The following is a 23,252-nucleotide window of genomic DNA, read 5'->3' as shown; positions in this document are numbered from 1 at the left end:
ACTTTCTTTTTTTTTTTTTTTGAGATGGAGCTTAGCTCTTGTTGCCCAGGCTGGAGTGCAATGGCATGATCTCAGCTCACCGCAACCTCTGCCTCCTGGGTTCAAGCGATTCTCCTGCCTCAGCCCCCTGAGTAGGTGGCATTACATGCATGCACCACCACACCCAGCTAATTTTGTGTTTTTAGTAGAGACAGTATTTCTCCATGTGGGCCAGGCTGGTCTCAAACTCCCAAACTCAGGCGATCTGCCCGTCTCGGCCTCCCAAAGTGCTGGGATTACAGGTGTGAGCCACCGTGCCCAGCCAGATTGTTTTCTTTTATATTGTCAATGATTATAATTTTAAGCAGAAGTCAGTTGAACGAAACCAAGTTTGTATGTTTTAAATAGCAATATGCTATTTTAACACATGGTGGCATTGCAGCATTTTAGGAAAAGGTTATCTAGAACATTGATTTAAAAGAAAAAAGTTTGTAGCATTTAGCCAAGAACTATGAGGGATCTGGTATTTTACCCTATTTGCAAGCTAACAAATTCGCCTGCCACAGTTTTGTAGATGTTGGTGGAAGATATTTTGAGTACTAGAGTCATCACAAGTTTGAAACAAAGCACCCTAGTACTCACAGTCATAGCAGTAGCCAGAGTATCAGCATTTTCTTGAACTATTAGTCCCTTAGTGCCAATTTCCACAGGGTGAGAGCGAGCGAGCCGGGTGTCACCTGCATAGCCAGTGTTTTTTGTTCCAGGAGAGGACCCCAGGGCTTAGGGAATCTGAATCTTTAAAGTGAATTTATTGTACACATGCCTGCCATTTGCTCTGGTGGGAGATGCTATCTCTATCCTCCAAGGCTGTCCCCTGTACAGACATTTATGAAAAGGTAGTCTAGAACAAAAGTAGTCCCATAAGACATGCGGAAACATGACAGGACCATAGGCCACTGTCTCCCAACACAGTCTTGTTTCACTAATACCACTTATAATTGCAAGCCAACTGCTTGATTTGAGTTAGGTGTTTTATAATTCATGAGTTTCTTAGGTCTCCAGGTAGTAATTGAGATTAGTTAGGATATACTTAATATAGGATTCAAATAAAAAAATCCCACAGGTAGGTTATTTTTTTTACAATTACCATTTGTCTTTTGAGTTCCCTTTCTCTGATGATATTAAACCAAGATAGAATGGTTTGATTCTTTGGATATAATTCTTCATTTTAGGTTGATTTCAGTTTTTAAATTCCTAATGTAAAGCATTTAGAAATTCGGGAAGTAGTAAGCAAATATAATAAAAAGTGGAAACTTTTTTGTTAAAAACATTCTGTCCTGTAAGGAAGTAGTAGCATCAAAAATTAATCACTGCTACAGAACAGTGGTAATATCTTAAGTATTTGGAGGTTATAAGATCTAGATTTGAGAGAGGTCATATTTAGTCTCATCAGCATTTTTTATCAGTGCCACCTTGGAAAGAAAATTAATATTTAAATGGGAAGATATCCATACCACACCACTGCCAATGTGTAGTCTTTATTGTTAACACTTGTCATATGTATTTCTGCTGTATGCTACATGTTTCCAAGAGTTATATGGTTAACATTAGCAATTATATGGTAAATTAAAATGGGAAAATGCAAAAATGATGTAGGAAAGCATAAAAGGCAGAAGCAAGTAAAACTTGGAAAATTGTGACTGTAGCACTGAGAAATAACAGTGGCAACCAGACTAACCTGGTTTAGGACATTTGGAAATGTGACGACCTATTTTTAGAGCGTTAGTGCAGCTTAACAATAGTTTTGTAGACATTACTTGTATTACATAGTAGGAAATGGACTCAGGTATCATCTTTTATACATAGAGGAAAAAAAATTAAGAACTTGTGAGTTGGTTTTTTAGAAGGCATATAATTAACTCTTTGAACTAGTAATCTGGAAAAAACACTATTTTTGTAATTTGTAGTAAGTTTCGTGATATCTATGTCCTATTTTTTACTTGATACTGACTATAAGAGACCAAATACAATTACTACTGTACACTCCTTTTAAATCACAAATAAATGGACTATTAGATACTTCTAACTGGTCTTGAGGCACCCTCAATTCGAAAATCCTTATTTTAGGATTATGTGTCCATTTACCTTATATTGGGTAAAACCACATTTAAAGCAACCTTGCTACTTTAATTTTAGGCTCTCTAGAAAAGGAAATCCTGTTATTTCCTTCAGAGTAGGTCCTTTTAAATACAAAAAGTCTTAAAATAATTCTCCCTATTAGTTAACCTAAACCTTTTCCTTTAGGTAAAAAAAGATTTTTCTTTTTACCTTGGGTGGAAAAAAGAAAAGAAAAAGCACTCATCATGATGTCTAGTGGTATTTTCTATAATATTTTTGTCCTTCTTTAATTATTTGAGCGCTGTTTGTGGTGTTCTAATGTTAGGTGAGTAAGATGAAAAGATTGCATGTTCATTTTATGATCTTTAAATCTCAATATTATGTTTCACTTCTTTCACTGAAACACACTATATTACCGAGTCAAGAACAGTTTTTCTTTGCAGCTTTTAGATATATTTTGGTCATGTACTGTTTGCACAATTGCCAATTCTTGCCAAATTTGTGTTTGTGCATTTTATTTTCCTCTTTTAATGTACCACTCTGCAATTATACTTGTAAAATGTTTTTCCTGTTCACTTTTTGAATTTTCAAAGTTTACAATTTTATCATTTGAAATCTTAATGAGTATCATGATCTTCCCTCATTTTGGTCATTTATGGAAATGTTAAAACACCTAGACTTTGGTTTTGTATAGTAGCATAACAGTTTTGGATAAAGTACAGATGCTTTTAAAATGCAATATTCATGTTCTAGGATATTGGTATGGTATAGAGCTTGAAAAACCCCATGGCAAGAATGATGGTTCAGTTGGAGGTGTGCAGTATTTTAGTTGTTCTCCAAGATATGGCATATTTGCTCCCCCATCCAGGGTGCAAAGGTGAGAGAATGAAATTTATGTTTATTTACAGAAACTTTTTGTAATTTGCAGTGGTTAATAGGGACATTAATTTTATATTAAAGATACGCTCTGATTGTAGCTCATGTCTTCTTTCAAGGGGTTAACCAACCACCTTCTTCAGAGAGAAGGCTCATGGAAAGCTAAATTTGCTTTGCTGAGGATTTGCAATTTTAAAAACCTCCTTTATTCCTCATTTGCAAACCCTATGAGTATGTTTAGGCTATTAGAAGTGGCGTTTGCAGCTAAGAACAGTGAGAGCAGCAAGCTTAATCTGTCATGCAAACAAAAGTAAAAATGCTCTCTGATTGCTTCAGTCACATCCTAACTACATTAAATTTCCTGCCAGCAGGCACCCCATTCATTCTCCTACAAACCTAATGGAACCAAAATGGCTTTTTCCTCTGATTTCTTTAGTTTTCAAAAATAGATAGGCAGTAGATCTTTGGGGGAAGTGAAGCTTCAAGGATTTTTATATAATATACCTCCTTGGTGTTTCTTCTTAAGATAGTATCTTTCATACCACCTCGTCTGGTTTTAAAAAATAAGTTGAGCAGAAACAAAGTCCTCATAAAATTCCAGGTATCATTATGTGAAATGGCTTCTCTTATGCGCTGGAAGAAGTTGCTTGGTGTGCCTTTTAGTGGATGGGAAATGGGATACTAATCTTTAAATGAGAGATAACATATATGGCATAATCACATCCATGAGACTAGAACTACGATCGCAATCTGGGAGTCTTGTCTAGTTTTCCCTTACAACTAGACTGTTGTGACTATCTCCTGGCAAATTGAAGTTTTTACATCCATTTCTCCCTCAGTTTCTTTTTCTTAGTGAGTCATTTATTTGTTTAGTATTAATTTCCTTCTGTGATATACTTAACATAATTTTCTTCGTATTTATGGTGATACAGAATTTAACATACAATACTTTGTAGATTATAAAGTATCTTCACTTAAGTGTTGTTTCATTTGATCCTAATAAATATTGATCAGGTAAGCTGGAAAATAACAACTATTACAAACATTTTTTGAGCATTTAGTAAGTGGGTAGGCTCTGTACAGTGTACTTTAGATGCATACCTCATTAATTCCCCCAGACCTTGTGAGCTGTGAGTTATTAGGATCATTCCCATTTTGCAGATGAAGAAACAGGTTTCGAAGAGATAAGTGATTTAGCTAAAGTCATACAGCTAATTAGCCAAGGAGCTGGACTCAGCCCAGGTGTGTTATTTTGTAATTTTTTTTTTGTAAGCCCTTGCTTTTAGGTGGTTTGTTCTTTTTTTTTTTTGTATTTATTTTATAAATGAAGAAAAGGAAGTAGTAACTACGAATAGTGCTTATACATGCTGGGGTCTGTTTGCAGGGCTCTTCATGTATTAACCTGTTTACTGCTCTCCAGTAACCCTGTGGTGCAGGCACCATGTCCCATAGATGAGGAAAGTCAGTCACAAGGGGTGACATGTGCTGTGCTCCCAGCTGGGGATTTGAACCCAGGTAGTCTAGTATCAGCATGCGTGCCCTTAACCATAACCCTATAATGGTTAGAAGAGCTTCAGGGACCTTCTTCAGGACATATATCTTGTAAATAATTGGTTTGGGAGTAAAATGCATGCTGAGTCACCAGTCAGTCTTCTGTGTTCTCATGTTACTTTGGGCATATCTTCATCAAAACATTGCAGCAGTCTCTTATAAGTTTTGTTTGTTTCCTAGTCATGAGGACTGGGATTCTGCTTTTCATGTTTGATTACCCAGAGTACATAGTTTGGCATATTTTAGGCACAGTAAATATTGATCCAATCTGATTCCTAGTTCAGTGGTTTTATGCTGTAACAGCTTTTTCCTCCTCCTTTACGTTGTAAAGCCACTTTCTCAGGGTTTCATCTTTTCTTTCTTGCTTTGTTTCTGGAGCACACGTTTTTTACTTTTTTTTTTTTTGATTGCCTTCTATTTGGTTTTCTTTAAGGTGGTGCATTTAAAAAGCAGCCCCCTCTTCTTAAAAAAAAATAGGGCTGTGTCTAAATGAACTGCTATCTCAATCCAGCTGTCTTCCTGTCATCTTCTGATTGTCTCATTCATCATCATCAAATACTATTAAGTGTCTTTTAGCACTTATGCTGTGCTAGGCATTCTATAAGCAAATAAAACAGACATGGTCCCTGATTTTGAGGAGTTTCTAATCTGAACCAGCTTTGAAACTCTTGAAAGATACCACTGATCTTCAAGATGGAAGAATTTTAAACTAGGGACTGCTTGAAGACAGTCTTAATAAGGTAGTGGCCAGTCACAATCACACCTTACATCTTCTTCCTTCTCAGGACTATAGCTGGCTTTTCCCCCCACCCCTTTCTGTTTGTAAAATGTGCTTTCTATCCCAGAATCTTTGCACGTTATTTTTTCTGCTTGGATGGCTTTCTACACCCACCTACTATTGCCTAACTTTCACTTAGTTAATACCTTTTCTTCTACTAATATATGAATCAGTCAAAACTTCTTTAGAGAAACTCTAAGAAAACTCACTGACTAGGTTAATCACATACACACACACACATACACACACACACATACACATTGCTCAAGTGATCTTCATTAGCGTAGTATTCACTTTCTTAGTTCTTACTATTATTAGGCACTTACTACTAATGAACTGGTTACTTCTCGAATTCACTCCCTCTCAACTGTCTGTTACTGCTTCATTCAGATATCCGTTCTCTTCATAAAATCATATTCTTTGTGTCCATCAGTCTCTCATTGCAGTATGTTGTATGTCATGTAAAAATGATGCCTATGAATTGTAATGTGAAATTGCAAATATTGCAAGAGTTGAAGGATTTCTTGATGGTAATAAGATATGCTGGAGGAAGTGATTGACAAATGAAGGCTTTCCAGATTTAGGTCACTAAACAGTTGAAAGAAAATGAGCCTGTCAGGATTGACTTTTTAAAAATAAAGAATGATTTGAATATCAAAAAATGCAGGAAAATCCATTGGGAAAGTGACCTTTATGATTGTGGCTTAGAGTCAAATATAAAGTAAAAGATGTTGAATTGTATTAGCCATATAGTTTTACCAGAAAAATCACTCACACAAACTCAGCCAATATCTTTTTCTTTCAACTTAAGAATTGGTGCCTTTTTCACAATATTAATCTAACATTTGTTAAGTTTAATATAAAATAAACTTATTTTCATATTTTTTAGTTTCACCTTTGAAGATGAAGTTACGAAGAAATAAATTCAGGTCCATATTTTAGGTGAATTCACTTGAATTTTTTCTACACTAATTATCTTTAGATAGTGAGAACCTCTTCTATTTAGTTATTGTTTTTCTTCCATGCCAGGTGGAAGCTCATTCCTGGCTTATAATGAACCCTCAATAAATATTTGTCTAATGAATGGCTACAATTGGTATGAAAAACTTAGTTGATAACCAGTCTTAAACCCTGAAGACCAGCTACTTCTAACGAGATGTCCTTTGTTTTATTCATAGAGTAACAGATTCCCTGGATACCCTTTCAGAAATTTCTTCAAATAAACAGAACCATTCTTATCCTGGTAAGACTACACAGTTTTGTGTTCCTAATCATTATTTCTTTGCTTTCATTTATTGAAAAATTTTTATTGTGAGGTATCTATGTATACAAAAGGGTCTATAAACTGTATAGTTTGTGTAATAATAGAGCAAGCATCTGTTACCTGTCCCCTGGCTGAAGAAGATGATGCCCTGACCTGTAGAAACCCCTGAGTACCCCATCCCATCTCATCTGCCTTCCTCTTCATATACCCCATCCTCAGGTGGAGGAGTCTTGAATTGTACGTTAATTATTCCCTTGATTCTCTTTATTTTTATCACCCATATATAGATATATCAGTAATATGTGTTCAGTTTTGATTGTTTGCTGTTTTGTTATTTAGCATTCCATTGAAATATTCATTCCATAATTGATGGTTATTTGGGTTATATCCTGTGTCTTTTCTATTACAAACTATGTTCTTGTGCACACTTGAAGTTTCTCTAGGATTGCCAGGTGTGGGATACCTGTGTCCTCCACCTTCCTAGGTAATGCCTGTCTGTCTGTATTGCATACTCTATCTGCGATGGACCAGAGCCTCTGCTTCTCCTCACCTCATTAGTACTTACCTTGTTTGATTTAGAAGTCTTTGCTTATCTGAAGGGCTTAAATGGTATTTCATTATGGTTTTAATTTGCATTTTCTAGATTACAAATGAGGATGAGCCTGTTTTCATGCTTATGGGCCATATGCATTTCCTCTATTATGAAGTACCTGTTCAAGTTTCTTGCCCATTTTCAGGGGGTAGTTTGTCTTTATCTTATTAATTTGTAGGCTTCTTTATGTATTTTGGGGACAAACATTTTGTAAATTTCGTGTGTGGCAAATATCTTGCCCAGGTCGTTACTTGTCTTTTAATCTTTTAATGTATTATTTTTGGTGTCTTTAGATTAGCAGAACTCCTTAATTTTTTTGTAGTCAAAATAGCAAAACATGTTATGGTTTGCACTTTTTTTTTTGAGATGGAGTCTTGCTCTGTTGCCCAGGCTGGAGTGCAGTGGCGCGATCTCGTCTCACTGCAAGCTCCGCCTTCCGGGTTCACACCATTCTGCCTCAGCCTCCCGAGTAGCTGGGACTACAGGCGCCTGCCACCGTGCCTGGCTAAGTTTTTGTATTTTTAGTAGAGACGGGGTTTCACCATGTTAGCCAGGATGGTCTCGATCTCCTGACCTCATGATCTGCCCTCCTCGGCCTCCCAAAGTGCTGGGATTACAGGTGTGAGCCACTGCGCCCAGCCTGCACTTTTTATTTTAAGAAATCTTTTCTTAAAATTGAAATTATGAAGATATTTTCTTATATTGTTTTCTAAAAGATTTATATTTTTGTGTTTCCCATTTGTCAGTTTACTCAGAATTGATTTTGTGTATGGTAAAGATCTAATTTCTTTTTTTTTTTTTTGCATGGATAACCATCTATGAAAGAATGATGTGTATGATACCAATCCTTAAATTGTTGAGATTAATTTTATGGCCCACTCTAATAGGTATGTTGTTTTAATTTGAAATTCCCTAGTGTTTTAATTTGGAATTTTCTAAAGATGTTTGATGATGTATTAGTTGCTAGGGATGCTGTGACAAAGTACCACAGACTGGGTGGTTGAAACACAGAAATTTATTTTCTCACAATTCCGAAGGCTCCAGAAGTCTGAGATCAAGGTGTTGGCAGGTTTGGTTTATTCTAAGGCCTTTCTCTATGGCTTGTAGATGGCCTTCTATCTCTGGTGTCTTCATGTGGTCTTTTTCATTGTGTGTGTGTGTGTGTGTGTCCCACTCTCCTCATAAAGACACTAGTCATGTTGGATTAGAGCCCATCCATATGACCCCATTTAACTTAATTACTTCCAACTACATATGACCTCATTTTACCGTAATTATCTCCAAATATAGTCACATTCTGAAATGCCAGGAGGTTAGCACTTCAGCATATGAGTTTTTGGGGGACACAATTCAGCCTGTAACAGATGCTGACTATCTTTTCATCTGTTTATTTGCCATCTCTTTTTTGTATTTTTTATTGACATATCATAGTTGTACATATTTTTGGGGTACATGTGATAATTTGATGCACGTATACAGTATATAATCATTAAGTCAGGGTAATTGGGATAGCTATCACCTCAAACATCGATCTTTTCTTTGTGTTGGGAATGTTATAATTCTTCTCTCCTAGCTATTTTAAAATATACAATAAGTTATTAACTATAATTTTCCCCCTGTGCTATTGAATACTAGAACTTATCCCTTCTTTTTAACTGCATGTTTGTGCCCATTAGCCAACCTCTCTTTATCCGCCTTCCCACCCACACACCCCTCCCAGCCTTTGAGGTTAAACATTCTACTCTCTACCTTCACAAGATCCACTGTTTTAGCTCCTGCACGTGAGTGAGAACATGTGATATTTGTCTTTCTGTGCCTGGCTTATTTCACTTAACCTCCAGTTCCATCCATGTTGCTGCAAACAGGATTTCCTTCTTTTTATGGTGGAATAATATTCCACTGTGTATATATACCATATTTTCTTTCTCCATTCTGCCATTGGTGGACACTTAGGTTGATTCCATATCTTGGCTGTTGGGAATCATGCTGCAGTAAACATGAGAGTGCAGCTATCTCTTCAATGTACTGATTTCCTTTCTTTTGGATATAGACCAGCAGTGGAATTGCTGGATTATATGATAGTTTTATTTTTAGTTTTTTGAAGAACCTCCATCCTGTTTTTCCATGATGGATGTAACTGCTGCCTATTTCCAACAGCATACAACAATGTCCCAATAACAGTGTGCTATATCTTCTTTGATGATGTGCCTGTTCACATCTTTTGCTCATTTTTAAATTCTGTTTGCTATTTTCTTGTTGTTCTTTGTATATTTTGAATACCAAACATGTATCAGACATGTGTTTTGCAAATATTTTCCCCCAGTCTGTGGCTTGTCTTTTCATTCTCTTAACAGTGTATTTCACAGAGCAGAAGCTTTTAGTTTTAATGAAGTCCGAGTTATCAGTTTTTTATCTCATGAACTGTGCTTTGGTGTTTTATCTAAAAGTCATCATCAAACCCAAGATCACCCTGATTTTTGTCCTGTGTTATCTTCTAGGAGTTTTATAGTTTTGTGTCTTATACTTAGATCTATGATCCATTTTGAGTTAATTTTTGGGTAAGATGTGAGGTCTGTATCTAGATTTTTTTTTTCACATGTGTGTCCAGTTGTTCGAGTATTATGTGTTGAAAAGATGGTCTTTTTTCCATTGAATTGCCTTTGCTCCCTTTTCAAAGATCAGTTGACTAATTTATATGGGGCTATTTCTGGGCTGTCTCTTCTGTTTCATTGATCTATTTGTCTAATCTTTTGCCAGTACCACACTGTTTTGATTACTGTAGCTTTATAGTAATTCTTCAGGTTGAGTAGTGTCAGTCCTCTGGTTTTGATCTGCTTCTTCAGTGTTGTGTTGGGTATTCTGGGCCTTTCACCTGTGTATATAAACTTCATAATCAGTTTGTTAATATCCATAAAATAACTTGCTGGGATTTTAATTGGGATTGCATTGACCATATAGATCAAGTTGGGAAGAACTGACAAGTTAATATTTGGTCTTTTTACCTATGAACATGGACTATCTCTCCATTTATTTATATCTTCTTTGATTTCTTCCATCAGAGTTTTCTAGTTTTCCTCATATACACTTTGTACATGTTTTGTTAGATTTATACCTATGTATTTAATTGTTTGGCATTAATGTAAATGGTGTTGCTTTCATAATAATATATTTTTTTACCTTATACCATCTTTCTTTTGGTTAAGTATTTGCCTAATAGATCTTTTTCTGTCCATTGACTTGTAACGTTTCTATGTTCTAATGTCTTTAGAATATTTCTAAATGGCATATAGTTAGGTTTTACTTTTTAAAAAATCTGACAATCTTTTATTGCATTTACTGTAATTACTGATATACACTGATATTTTTGTTATTTGTTTTCTGTACACTTTTTTGTACTTAATAAGTGATTTTTATTTCTTGACTTTATTCTGGCTATATTCCCACCCCGTTTTTTTTTTTTTCATTCTGTTTACTGTCTCTACTTGTGTAGAAGTTATAGTCTATGAATATGCTTCATAGTAATCACTGTAGATAATTTAACATTGATACTTGGCAAAGTCTAAAGTTAATGATTTTTATCCTTTCTCAAATAATAGAAAATAATTAGAAACTGAGTTGTCCAGTTTACATTTTATTTCTCCTATAAATTTGACATTATTGTAATAGTTTTACATTGTAATGCTACTCTCATATTTCCCAGTATTTTTACTCATTAACCCTCAGAACTTCTACTTGGGATCACTTTTTAAATTTCACGTATACAAAATTTCTTTGAGGAAGGGTCTGTTGGGTGATAAACTCTTGGTTTTTGTCTTTTCCAATGATAATTTTACTGGGTGTAGAATTTTAGGTTGAAAGATATTTTCCCCCTGCCTATTGACAGTATTGTTGTGCTGTTTTTGGCTTCTGTCATTGTTAATGAGACGTCGTCTTTGAGTCTAATTCATATTGTTGTTTCACTATGATATGTCTAGGTAGAGATTTCTTTATCCTGTTTATCCTGTTTGTTTGGCATTACGGATTTTTCTGTATCTGGGAGTTGATCAATTCTTTACAATTCTTATATGTTTTAATTAAAATAGTTTCTCCTGTATTATCTTTCTTAGCTCCTTCTGAAACTCTGTTTAGTAGCATGTTGGACCTTCTCGTTTTCTTTCCCATGCTCTCTCCTATTTCTCACAACTTGTCACTCTAGACTATATTTTGGATATCTTCAGACCCATCATTCTGTTTCTTGATTCTCTCTTCAGCTATGTTTATTCTGCTGCTTAATCCCGCCATAAAGTTTTAAAATTATAAAAGTTGTCTTTTTTTTCTTTTTTCAAATCTGCTTGCGACTTACCATTGCAATTCTTTCCCCATATTTTCAAATTTTTCTTTTATGTCTTTAAATATTTAAAGTATTATCTTTTATTTTGTGTTAAATAATTCAGTATATAAAGTCTTTGTGAGTCTGATTCTGCCATCTGTTTCTGTTGAGACTAACTTATGGTTTGCCTTCTTTCCTTGTGAGTTTTGTAATTTATTCTTGTGAGATGCTTATTTTACTCAGAATTTTATATATAAAAATTCTTTGAGGCCTGGGTTGATGCTTCCAGAGAAGATTGTATCTACCTGTGCCAGTTGCCTGGAGGCACTGCCAACCTGGGACACTTTAATTTATAGTCTCTGCAGCATTTTTTTGTATTACAAGATAACATGAATTTCATTCATGGTAACAAATTCTGAGGGGAGAAAATTTTGTCTCCTGCTGAGGATTAAGGTTGACATAAGTGACTTTCCTTCTGAACCTTCCATCTGAATGGTGTTTCTTTTTTTTTTTTTTTTTGAAACGGAGTCTCGCTCTGTCACCCAGGCTGGAGTGCAGTGGCGCCATCTCGGCTCACTGCAAGCTCCGCCTCCCGGGTTCATGCCATTCTCCTGCCTCAACCTCCCGCATAGCTGGGACTACAGGCACCCGCCATCATGCCTGGCTAATTTTTTTGTATTTTTAGTAGAGACGGGGTTTCACCGTGTTAGCCAGGATGGTCTCGATCTCCTGACCTCGTGATCCGCCCACCTAGGCCTCCCAAAGTGCTGGGATTACAGGCGTGGGCCACCGCGCCCGGCCTGGTGTTTCGTTTTATTTCCCATTTCACCTTGCACTGAGAGTGAGCTGTTTGGGATCCTCACTTTAACCAAGAATCTTTTGTGAGAACCTCCATTTGGAGGCCCTGGGCTTTATTTTCTTCCCTGTCTCCTGTGCAGCCAGTAAGGTGAAAGCCCAGGTTCTCTGGAATTCAGTGGAAAGCCTGCTGTTATAAGATGGCCAATTACTTTGGTGCTTGGGGGCCTCTGATGGTTTCCCTTTCTTGTTTTTAGCCTCTTTGAAATTGTGTGTTTTGTGTCAGCTCAATAGTATTTTTTAAAAAGTATAGTTTTAAACTAAAATTGTGTCAATCAAAAGATTCATTCTGCACATCTGGTCTGCCATAACTGGCCAGCCTGGAAATCTTGTTTCTTTTTAAAAACATCTTTTTAAAAATTTACCTCTTGTGAAGTGTTTTTGTTATTTGTTATTTGGAGAGGCCAACAATCAAAAGCTCTGAAGTTAATTGTTCAATGTTTTATAAATGATTGTATCTTTAAACCATTTTATCTTTTTCTTTTTTATATGATTATCAAGATTATCCTATTTGGTAGTAAAAATAATCAGCTTTATAAATGTGTAATTCAATTTGATTTGATTTTTAAGAAATCTTATAATGAAATTCTCCAAAAGTAATGTCATGCTCTTCACTTATTCATCTATGTGTATAGTTTGATCATGAAAGTAAAGATGAAAATTTGTTAAGAAATCTAAACTACCATTATATTCTGTATACTTACCTTCTCTGCTTTCTTTTCTTTTTTTAATGAGATAGGATCTCACTCTATTGCCCAGGCTGGTCTTGAACTCCTAAGTTCAAGCAGTCTTCCCACTTGGCCTCCCAAAGTGCTGAGATTACAGGTGTGAGCCACCATGCCGGCCTGCTTTCTGTTTTGAAAGAAACATTTAATATAATAGAACATCTATAGAAGAAGTGATAAAATATCATTTTAAATAAGAACTGAAAGCTTTTATTTTTCCTCTTCTAACCCCGACTTTCATATTTAGGTTTTAGGAGAAGTTTTAGCACAACTTCTGCTTCTTCCCAAAAGGAGATTAACAGAAGAAATGCTTTTGCCAAGTGAGTATTAAGAAGATTTAGAAAAACACCTTTCAAGATGAACATGATGGGATTCTGTGAAGAAAGAAAAGTGGAGTGCTGTATCTTTTGCATTGCTTGGTAGAGTTTTAACACGTAGGAGAAAAGGTGTGATAAATGTATTGAGAAGAGTTCTTCCTCCCTCCTTTGCAAGCACAAATAAAAATGTCACCAGTGACTAAAACTAGTGCACTGCATATATTTTATCTTCATAGAGGTTAGAACTGTTAATAAAAGTTAGAGGAATTTACATACTGTCTTTTCATTAAGTAGGGTGGATTGCTTTTAAACTCTCCTTAAGTAATCAGAGATTTGACTGAATATTGTCAGTGATACATGAAAGAAATGTAAGGCATAATCTTACAGTTGTTTTGAAAAATGCTCCCAATTCCTTTTAAGAGTATAATGCTCAAAAAAGCCTTTTTTTTGTTTTGTTGTAGAGAGAATGCCCTTTTCTCTTTTTCATTTTTGTTTATCTCCCCGAGACCCACTTCACTACCCCCCAGTGGTTTTCTGAAGCTTTTTCACTTTAGAGCAATATGAGGCTCTTCCAGACTGATTGAGTTTAGAGGTTCTTTTTTAAAAAATGCTGCCAATTAATCTATGAATAATACCCTGGGGGAAAAGGCTTAGCTGCTTAGGGAAGTACACATGCTTGCTTAAGTACTGGGACCCTAGGAGACACCAGAAATTAGAGCCCAGAGGCTAGAACTTGATGTCCCACTGGGGATAGGCAGGTCATTTGTTTACCTTCTGGCATGAAGGTATTGGCAAGCTTCACAGAGATCTGAAATTTCATGGGAGAAACCTGGCTCATCCTGAGGACTGTTAGGTACTATTGAGAGGGTTTGGTGGGGCTATATTTCTCCCTTCCTCATAAACCATCACCAATTTTGAGAATTTTGAAGGTCTTCTTGCTTGAGTAGCTTGAAGGAGTTTAAGGGCAGTCAGTTTATGCTCCAGTTTATTGAAGATATTCAAGAGTTCTTAGGCAGAATGGAAGAAGCTGCTAAGAAGAAATACCCAGGAAATAAAGGATTCTGAAGGGGGAGAGGTATCCAAATCAGTATCGAGATGTTGGTGAGTGGAAGAACATGATACAGAGGAGCAAGGGAAGGAGAAAACAATCTGAGCCCTGGGAATTATACAGCAGGTACGGTTATACACAAGACGCTCTGCAGACGTGAGGTGGAAATATCAGTACTTCCCTGTTTTCTCTAAAAATAAAAAAGCTTTAGTAATATTTATACAGGTTAACACTAGTCCCTTAAACATATACTTTTATTGAGGATAGAGAATAAACTTTTTTTTCTTTTTTTTTTTTCTCTTTTTGAGACGGAGTCTCGCTCTGTCACCCAGGCTGGAGTGCAGTGGCATGATCTCGGCTCACTGCAAGCTCCGCCTCCTGGGTTCACACCATTCTCCTGCCTCAGCCTCCCGAGCAGCTGGGACTACAGGTGCCCACCACCACACCTGGCTAATTTTTTGTATTTTTAGTAGAGACGGGGTTTCACCGTGTTAGCCAGGATGGTCTCGATCTCCTTACCTCGTGATCCGCCCACCTTGGCCTCCCAAAGTGTTGGGATTACAGGCGTGAGCCACCACGCCCGGCCGAGAATAAACTTTTTAAATTATTTATCTGTTTTTACTCGTAAAGTGTGTGACCAGAATGTTTGGTGATCATTGTTCTCAGAAACAAAAGAAAGGGTTTCAGGTCCTGGCAGGCACTAGGACATTTGTCCCTGCTCTTAGGGGTGAGGGAGACAGGGCAGTGCTCGATGGCCTTCTGCCAAGGGGCCAGAGTTGATTGCATGTTGTGCTGTTGCTAACCTGGAGACGTGGTGTGTTCTGAGGCACATGTGTTGAGAAAGTGTGTTTCTTGAGATTCATCAAACTCTGCTCCATGTCTTTGCTTATTCGTATGGAAATAAATGATACTTTGAGAAGAAATGTGGATAATCTAGTCAGAGATGATGGACATTCTTGGGTAGAAACTTGAAGGCCTTGGAGGACACGTTTGGCCCCTGTGAGTGAAAGCGAGCTGGGAGAGGAGAAGGAACAGATTTTTCTAGATCACGTATAGAAATGGTAGTGAGGAATGCATTTCATCCCGAGGAAGACATGGCAGAAAGGGGGAGGGAAGCAGCTCTGTCTTCAGAACACTGTATGTCCAGTGCCAAGAATGAGCTTGAGGTTTTACCATGGTCGTCACAGGGACCTGATAGGCATGAGGCGTCGATTCTCCTTCACTCTGCGGATGTCTACATCCTGCCTGGGATCTGTCTCCTGTCCTGTTGTTACCAACTCACTTCAGCTCTTCTCCACGTTATCACCAGGGCCTGCTAAAAAATCCTCACTGGGTCCTGTCTGTGAACCTGGCTCATTGGCATGGTTTGGTCAGCCCAAATTTGATTGTCTTTAGGCAGAACTGATACCATCCAGTTGGCCACAGGTCTGTCCTCTCACATCATGTGCTTGGGTTTGTTTTCTGCCTGTCCCTTAAAGCTTTCGAATTCTCAAACACAGAATGAAGTCCAGATTCATTGGCCCAGCATATGAAGACGTACGCGATTGGCTCCTGTGTTTCCCTGACTTTTTTTTTCATGGTAATATCCTCATAGGTGATTGCAGTTCTCTAAAGTGTATGCTTTTCAGGAATATAAAAAGTAATACATAGTTTGGCCAGGCACAGTGGCTCATGCCTATAATCTCAACACTTTGGGAGGCTGAGGCAGGAGGATCACTTGAGGTCAGGAGATCGAGATCATCTTGGCCAACATGGTGAAAGCCCGTGTCTATTAAACTACAAAAAATTAGCCAGGTGTGGTGGCTTGCACCTGTAGTCCCAGCTACTCAGGAGGCTGAGGCAGGGGAATCACTTGAACCTGGGAGGCAGGGTTTTCACTGAGCCAAGATCATGCCACTGCACTCTATCCTGGCAATAGAGCAAGACTCTGTCTCAAAAAAGAAAAGAAAAATACAAAAATTAGCTGGGCATGGTGGCAGGCACTTGTAATCCCAGCTACTTGGGATGCTGAGGCAGGAAGATCACTTGAACCTGAGGGGCAGAGGTTGCAGTGAGCCTAGATTGCTCCACTGCACTCTCCAGCCTGGGTGACAGAGCAAGACTCTGTTTCAAAAAAAAAAAAAGTAATATATGTATTTTTCTCAGACGACTATCTCTGCATTTCCTTTTCTGTATGCTAATCTTTCAAGCTGGCAGGAATATCACTTCCCCACTAACGTGTCTTTCCTGAGGCTTTAAGGGAGAAGAGACATCTTCCTCTTCTGTGCTCATTCTGCACTGTATACAGTCTTTATTAATGTATTTATAACATTTTACTGATTATTATGTACAAATACCTAGAACGTAGCCCCATGCCTGCCATTTCATAGGTGGCCAATAAATATTTTTGAATGAGTAAACAGAGCTCTCAAACATACCATAATTCTAAGTGTCTCAATTCTCTCGCTTTTGAGCTTTGACATACCTTGAATCAAATCATTCTTATTAGAATGTTAAGTGTTTATCCAAGCCATTAATTTTTGGTTTAGATGTTGAATCCATTATTTGTTTCTTTAAAAGCTTTTTTGATTATGAAAGTTGTACAATATTTGAAAAATGAAGAAAAACTAAATGTAAAAAGTCATCTGTAATTTTGTTACGTAGATGAGATTATCACTGTTAGCATTTGGTATATACTTTTCCAGTTGTTTTCCTAATGCATGTGTCTGAATTTTTTTTTTTTTTTTTTTTTTTGAGACAGAGTTTCGCTCCTGTTGCCCAAGCTGGAGTGCAATGGTGTGATCTTGGTCACTGCAAACTCTGCCTCCTGGGTTCAAGTGATTCTCCTGCCTCAGCCTCCTGAGTAGCTGGGATTACAGGCCCGTGCCACCATGCCCAGCTAATTTTTTGTATTTTTAGTGGAAACGGGGTTTCACCATGTTAGCCAGGCTGGTCTCGAATTCCTGACCTCAGGTGATCCACCTGCGTCAGCCTCCCAAAATTCAAGGATTACAGGTGTGCACCACTGTGCCTGGCCATGTGTCTGAATTTTTAAGCAAAGGGAGATGAATCATATTCCATATACCCATTTCAAAGCTTTCCCCCGTATATCGTCGTCATATTCCCATACTCTTTAATAGCTTCCTTCAGCGTGACTTTTGCAATGTTTTTAAAGACTGTGCTGTGATATGAAAACATTTTTATGGCACAATAATAAAAAAAAATCAGAATTTAACTAGTAATAGATGCCAGACTTCTAAAACATGTATTGAACTCTCCCCTTCCTTACTCCCTTCCCAATACTTCCTATCTCTTTCTCTACATATATGTGTGTGTGTGAGTGTTTTTCAATATTTATTTATTTATTTGAAGAGTCTTGCTCTGTCGCCCAGGCTGGAAAGCAGTGGCACTATCTCAACTCACTTAAACCTCCACCTCCTGAGTTCAAGCGATTCTCGTGCCTCAGCCTCTTGAGTAGCTGGGATTACAGGCACCTGCCACTGTGCCCTTCTAAGTTTTGTGTTTTTTGTACAGCCAGGGTTTCACCATGCTGGCCAGGCTGGTCTGAAACTCCTGGCCTTAAGTGATCTGCCTGCCTCAGCCTCCCAAAGTGCTGGGATTATAGGCATGAGCCACTGCACCCAGCCTCTTTTTTTCAGTTTATGCATTAAAGGTCTTTATTTGCAGTTTATTTTAATATAGAGGAGTGGTGAGAATCATATCCTTTATCTCAGCTAATTTTTACAGCACTCCTAATTCAATGTTCACTCCTTTTTCACTGCTTTGAAGTTTTACTTTTTAATCACATGTAAAATAATTATGTGTATTTTTCATTTTTCTAAAATATGTTTTCTGTGTCATTTAAAACTACATTCTTATGCCAGAGCCACGTTGTTTTAACTATTTTAACTTAATAATTTAACCTAATGGCAGCGTAAACCTTGCCTCATTATTTTTCGAGCTTTTCTTAATTACCAGTGCCCATTCTGTCTGTGAAGAGAGCCTGCCCTTTGTGCTTTACAGCCATGGATCTGGGCCTTGTCGTTGCTCTTTTCACCTCTCTGACCCCAGGCACATAGCTTAGTTTTTCTGAGTCTCACATTCTTCTTCCATTATAAGGAGGTAATAATCCCATCTTCACTGGTTTGGGTGAGATCGAAGGAGATAACGTATGTGAAGCGTTAGGTACCTAGTAAGTGTTCAGGAAATGATAGCTATTGTCATTATTCATGTGAAAATTACAGTAGTTTTGTCAGGTTACAAAAAACATCAATTTGGGGAGAATTAAGCTATATACATTTCTATTTAGTAACAGAGCTCTTCCATGTATGTTCTTCAGTAAAGATGTATGCTTTTTCTTATAGGTATTACATGTTTCTTTATTAAATTTATTATTGTACTTGTGCATTTGACATGTAAATAATTTAAGACTATTTTCTAATTAGAATTCTATCACTTACTGGCAGATGTGGCTTAGAATAAATCTCTGAGCCTCAGTTTTCCTATCCATTAAAATTAGTCATCTTCCTTTCTTACAGGGTGGTTAATAGGAGCAAATGAGACATTGTGCATGATAGTGTATTAAAAATATAGAAAGTGAAATGAAATATGAAATAAGTAAGACCCAGATTCTGTTCACAACAAGATCCTGGGTAGTATTAGTAACAGGTTCTGTGTTGAATCTCCTGTGTGGTAGGGAGAGGGGTTTCTTTTGGAGGAGAGGTGGCATGGGATAGAGGATGGAAGGTTCCAGGTAGTTTTGATGGTTCTTTCTGGCCGTTTTGGAAGGTCTCAGCTCAGGGAGCAACAAGACCCTGGTCATGTTTCTATTGTGGGTGAATATCAGGGTCAGCTACTTCCAGTGGACAGTGCAGGCAGCTCTGGGTCAGTATAGCCTTGAGGCCTTGAATGAATGCACTGGGGAGTCCCATGCCTCATTATCAGGTTGTGGTGGTGGTGAGTGCTAGGAGACGTTCTAGCACATTGTAAGGAATGTTATGTTGTAGGGAGAAGGAGAGGCAGCTGCTCAAGGCACCTCAGACCCTCGTTAGTGTTAGTGGCTGGGAGGGTACAAAACTTTTAACCGTAACTGGAGTTCACACATAGAACATATATACATATATGTGTAGATATTTCCGAAGTCGTAGATTTATAGTTTTTTAAAATTCATTTGCATATGAAAAAAATATTTTTTAAAGTGAACAAAAAATAATTTAAATTTACTACACTGTCAAAATACTAGATTCTTTTCTTTTTGCTTTATTTGATAATATTGATAGCAATTAAAACAGCCAAAATACTAGATTCTTTCTTTTTGCTTTATTTGATGATACTGGTAGAAATTAATTAGGTATAAGTGTATTTTTTCCAATTGCTATTTTACTGAAAGCATATATATGTATAGGTGTGTGTGTACATACACATATATATGTGTACACACACCATATATATATATATATATATATATATGGCAAATGAAATCTTAAATCCAGAATAGGGTAGTCTTAAAATAGCACAAAAGACAAAAACTGTTAAAATGTTAAACAGAAGTACAGTTGAACTTTGAGTAATCAGTGTGGGGGTTAGGAGTGCCATCCCCTGCTTGCCTGCAACAGTTGAAAATCAGTGTATAACTTTGGACTCCCCCAAAACTTAACTACTGATAGCCTACTGTTGACTGGAAGCCTTACCTATAACATAAACAGCTGATTAATACATATTTTGTATGTTACATATAGTATGTACTGTATTTTTACTATAAAGAAAGAGAAAAAAATGTTAAAGTCATAAGGAAAATATATTTACTATTCCTTAAGTAGAAGCGGATCATCATAAAGATCTTCATCTTCATTGTCCTCACTTTGTGCAGGCTGAGGAGAAGGAGGAAGAGAAGGGGTTGGTCTTGCTGTCCCGGGTGGCAGGGGCGGAAGAAACTCCGTGTGTATGTGGACCCACATACTTCAAACCTGTGTAGTTCATGGGTCAACTGTATATTCTAAAACTGCTATTTAAAATTTAAGAATCAAGTTGTGACCTTAAAGTATTCTGTTTTGGGAACTGAATGAATGAATTCTGAATCTGGCAGTGGAAATGAATATGATACATTGCATTACGTGGCTTCAGCACTAAAGAATTTTTCCCACTTTTCCCTTCTGCACAGATCAAAAGCTGCTTTGCGTCGCAGCTGGAGCAGCACCCCCACTGCAGGTGGCATTGAAGGGAGCGTGAAGCTGCACGAGGGGTCTCAGGTGCTGCTCACGAGCTCCAATGAGATGGGTACTGTTAGGTACGTGGGCCCCACTGACTTTGCTTCAGGTATCTGGCTTGGACTTGAGCTCCGAAGCGCCAAGGGAAAAAATGATGGGTCAGTGGGTGACAAGCGCTATTTCACCTGTAAGCCGAACCATGGAGTCTTAGTTCGACCAAGCAGAGTGACCTATCGGGGAATTAATGGGTCAAAACTTGTGGATGAGAATTGTTGAGTTAAGCTTCTAAAATATTAAATAAGCTCGAATATATATATTTGGTGTAAATAAAGAGTCCATGGTAAATGGTTTACTTTATTTAGCCATATTAAAATTTTGAAAATATAGTTATCTTCTTGAAAACCATTATAACAATTTAGAGAGAGTTCTTTACAAAGCCATGAATATGAGCTCTGGGGAATCATGGTTCTTTTAAAGCAATTTTCAAAATAAGTACCGATTAAAGCTTTAGGTCCCAAGAAAATTCTGGGACTCAGGAAGAAAAAGTGACATCAGGTGACCAGCTGTTGCATTTCTTGCTTATTCTGTTTTGTTCTTGCACATCATATTGGATTTTTCTTAGTGCCCTAATTGTGAAGGGTTTCTCTAGCTTTGGTTATGTATAATGTTCACGTGACCTTTTTTTGTCAAGCATTTTTGGAATTTTTCTTTCTGTGCTTTATTACAAATAAGTCCAATGAATGAATAGCAGCTAGATGACTAGTATGTATTTTTATATTTTGGTAAAATTATTTGCCCTTTCAGAAATGCCTCATCTAAAGATACATGATAATTTTGGAGTTGGAAGGGGCCTTAGAGGCTCTCCAGCTCTGCTTCTTGCCCATTGCCAAATACTGAAATGGAAGCCCGTCTTACCTGGGGTCACTAACTGGTTGGTTGACTGAGCTAAGAATAGACTGTGGGTCTCCTCACTTGTGGCCCAGTGCTCTTTCTGCTATACAAAATGTCTAATCTCAGATTTTTCTTCTGCTGCTTGACTGCTTCATCTGGATGAACTACAAAAAACCCACGATTAAGGTTTATGAATTCAAGTGATTATTAGATTTTTTTTTGCACAGACTTACTTAAAACTTCCTTATTGGATATGTTTGTAACTCATAAACACGAAGCACTTTTAAAACATGATGCACTTTTATCTTTGTGAAGAATTTACTGTCCTTTCCTCCTGGGGTATGAGAAACATTTTAAAAAACGTATTTAACAGAAGAGAGCAAATAAAGATATATTAGGAAGGATGTATTAGTTATTTACTTAAATGTTTATAATATCTGGATTTTTTTGTTTTATTACTCATAGAACTGGTGTTGTGTTTGCTGTTTTTATTTCTCTAATTGTTGCAGAGTTCAGCCTGTTACAAAGCTACAGAACTGTATTGTTTTTATTTTCCTTCTTGAGCACGTTAATCTTCATATTAGACTAAGCTTCATATTAGAGTGATGTCATAATGTAAAGTGTTTGCATTGTGGTTACGTATTGAAGTTTATGTCCTGTCTGTGTAAAGATTCATCTTTTATTGTAAATATTTAGACTTTACCCCGGAAATATTGGAAGAGTTTGCTTTATAAGATTAAAAAGTATCCTTCAGAATGGAGCTCGCCTTGTGCTTAGAAATAATATGTTGAACTATTTTGCAATATACTATTTTAGATCTAAATTCTGTCACTTCGCTGCCTTTTTAAAATAGTATGGTGTTTCAAATATTGCTAGAGCTATTTTCCTGAAATACGTTTGCAAAATAAGGCTGCTTTGTAATCAAGGAATATTTTTATTGATAGAAGGAAATGACTGTACTGTGATTCAAAAGTAAACTTATTTTATTATATACAGATTATTTCTTAAAAACTCTATTTATACCTTAACATGAAATCCATGACCACACCAAACTTGGTTATTCATAGTTTTTCCTGTTAAATATAAAACACTGTAAGTTAAAAACAATAATGCCAACATTGAATTTATTTTTGAGGTCAAAGAACCGGTTGTTCTCTTTATATTTAAATGAGGATTATTAAGTCCATATAACATGTATGTTTGCATATGCTATACATGCAAATTAGGTGTTTTCATTTGTGTTTTGCTTATGAAATGTCATTTAAAGTTCACTTCTTGAGCATCAATAAAAAGGGAAGCTGTGTGGTTTTGGAATGGTATCTTGTTATTTACCCTATTTGCAACTCTCCTTTTCTCAGTAACTCAGGGTACATATGCTTTGAACTTTTTCCTCATGGTAATGGCTTGGATTTGTCTTATCCCTATAAAAGAGTATTAAAAAGTATCATACTTCCTACTCAACAATGTATGTTCATAGCCACCATCCTATTAGTATTGTTTTGGTGAATAGTGAGTCATTTAAGAAAAGAATGTATTTCTACAGTTGGGATTTCACTTGTTTGTTTAGGGTAGGATGGAACACTTCGAATTTAGATTAAAAAAGAAATAATTAACTGCCTTTTACTAAAAAACTTTGTTTTTATATTTAGGGTGATTTGGGGGGAATATTTTTAAGTATGTAAGAATGTTGAGTACTGCTGTTTGCTAACTGTGAACCGTGGTGTTGTAATCTTGGTGTGAGTCTCTGGCACCTCCTCCCAAGAG

General features: G+C 36.9%; 1 protein-coding gene across 2 annotated transcripts in view; it reads left to right on the top strand.

Moving 5' to 3' along the window:
• The window catches only part of CLIP4 (CAP-Gly domain containing linker protein family member 4), a 68,673-nt gene extending 45,871 nt beyond the window's left edge, over positions 1–22,802 (top strand). For both annotated transcript variants that reach the window (XM_003262681.3, XM_030799719.1), the window contains 4 exons: positions 2,851–2,974; positions 6,481–6,545; positions 13,295–13,367; positions 20,552–22,802. In XM_003262681.3, the coding sequence (XP_003262729.2) occupies positions 2,851–2,974; positions 6,481–6,545; positions 13,295–13,367; positions 20,552–20,873 (584 nt within the window). In that variant the 3' untranslated portion in view covers positions 20,874–22,802. The remainder of the gene's footprint in view (positions 1–2,850; positions 2,975–6,480; positions 6,546–13,294; positions 13,368–20,551) is intronic.
• Positions 22,803–23,252: the final 450 nt, after the last annotated feature.

Source organism: Nomascus leucogenys, chromosome 19 (assembly GCF_006542625.1).
Source record: "Nomascus leucogenys isolate Asia chromosome 19, Asia_NLE_v1, whole genome shotgun sequence".
In the NCBI taxonomy this organism is placed as follows: domain Eukaryota; kingdom Metazoa; phylum Chordata; class Mammalia; order Primates; family Hylobatidae; genus Nomascus; species Nomascus leucogenys.
The sequence above is the reverse complement of the archived record's forward strand: the minus strand, read 5'-3'. Positions and strand labels throughout refer to the sequence as shown.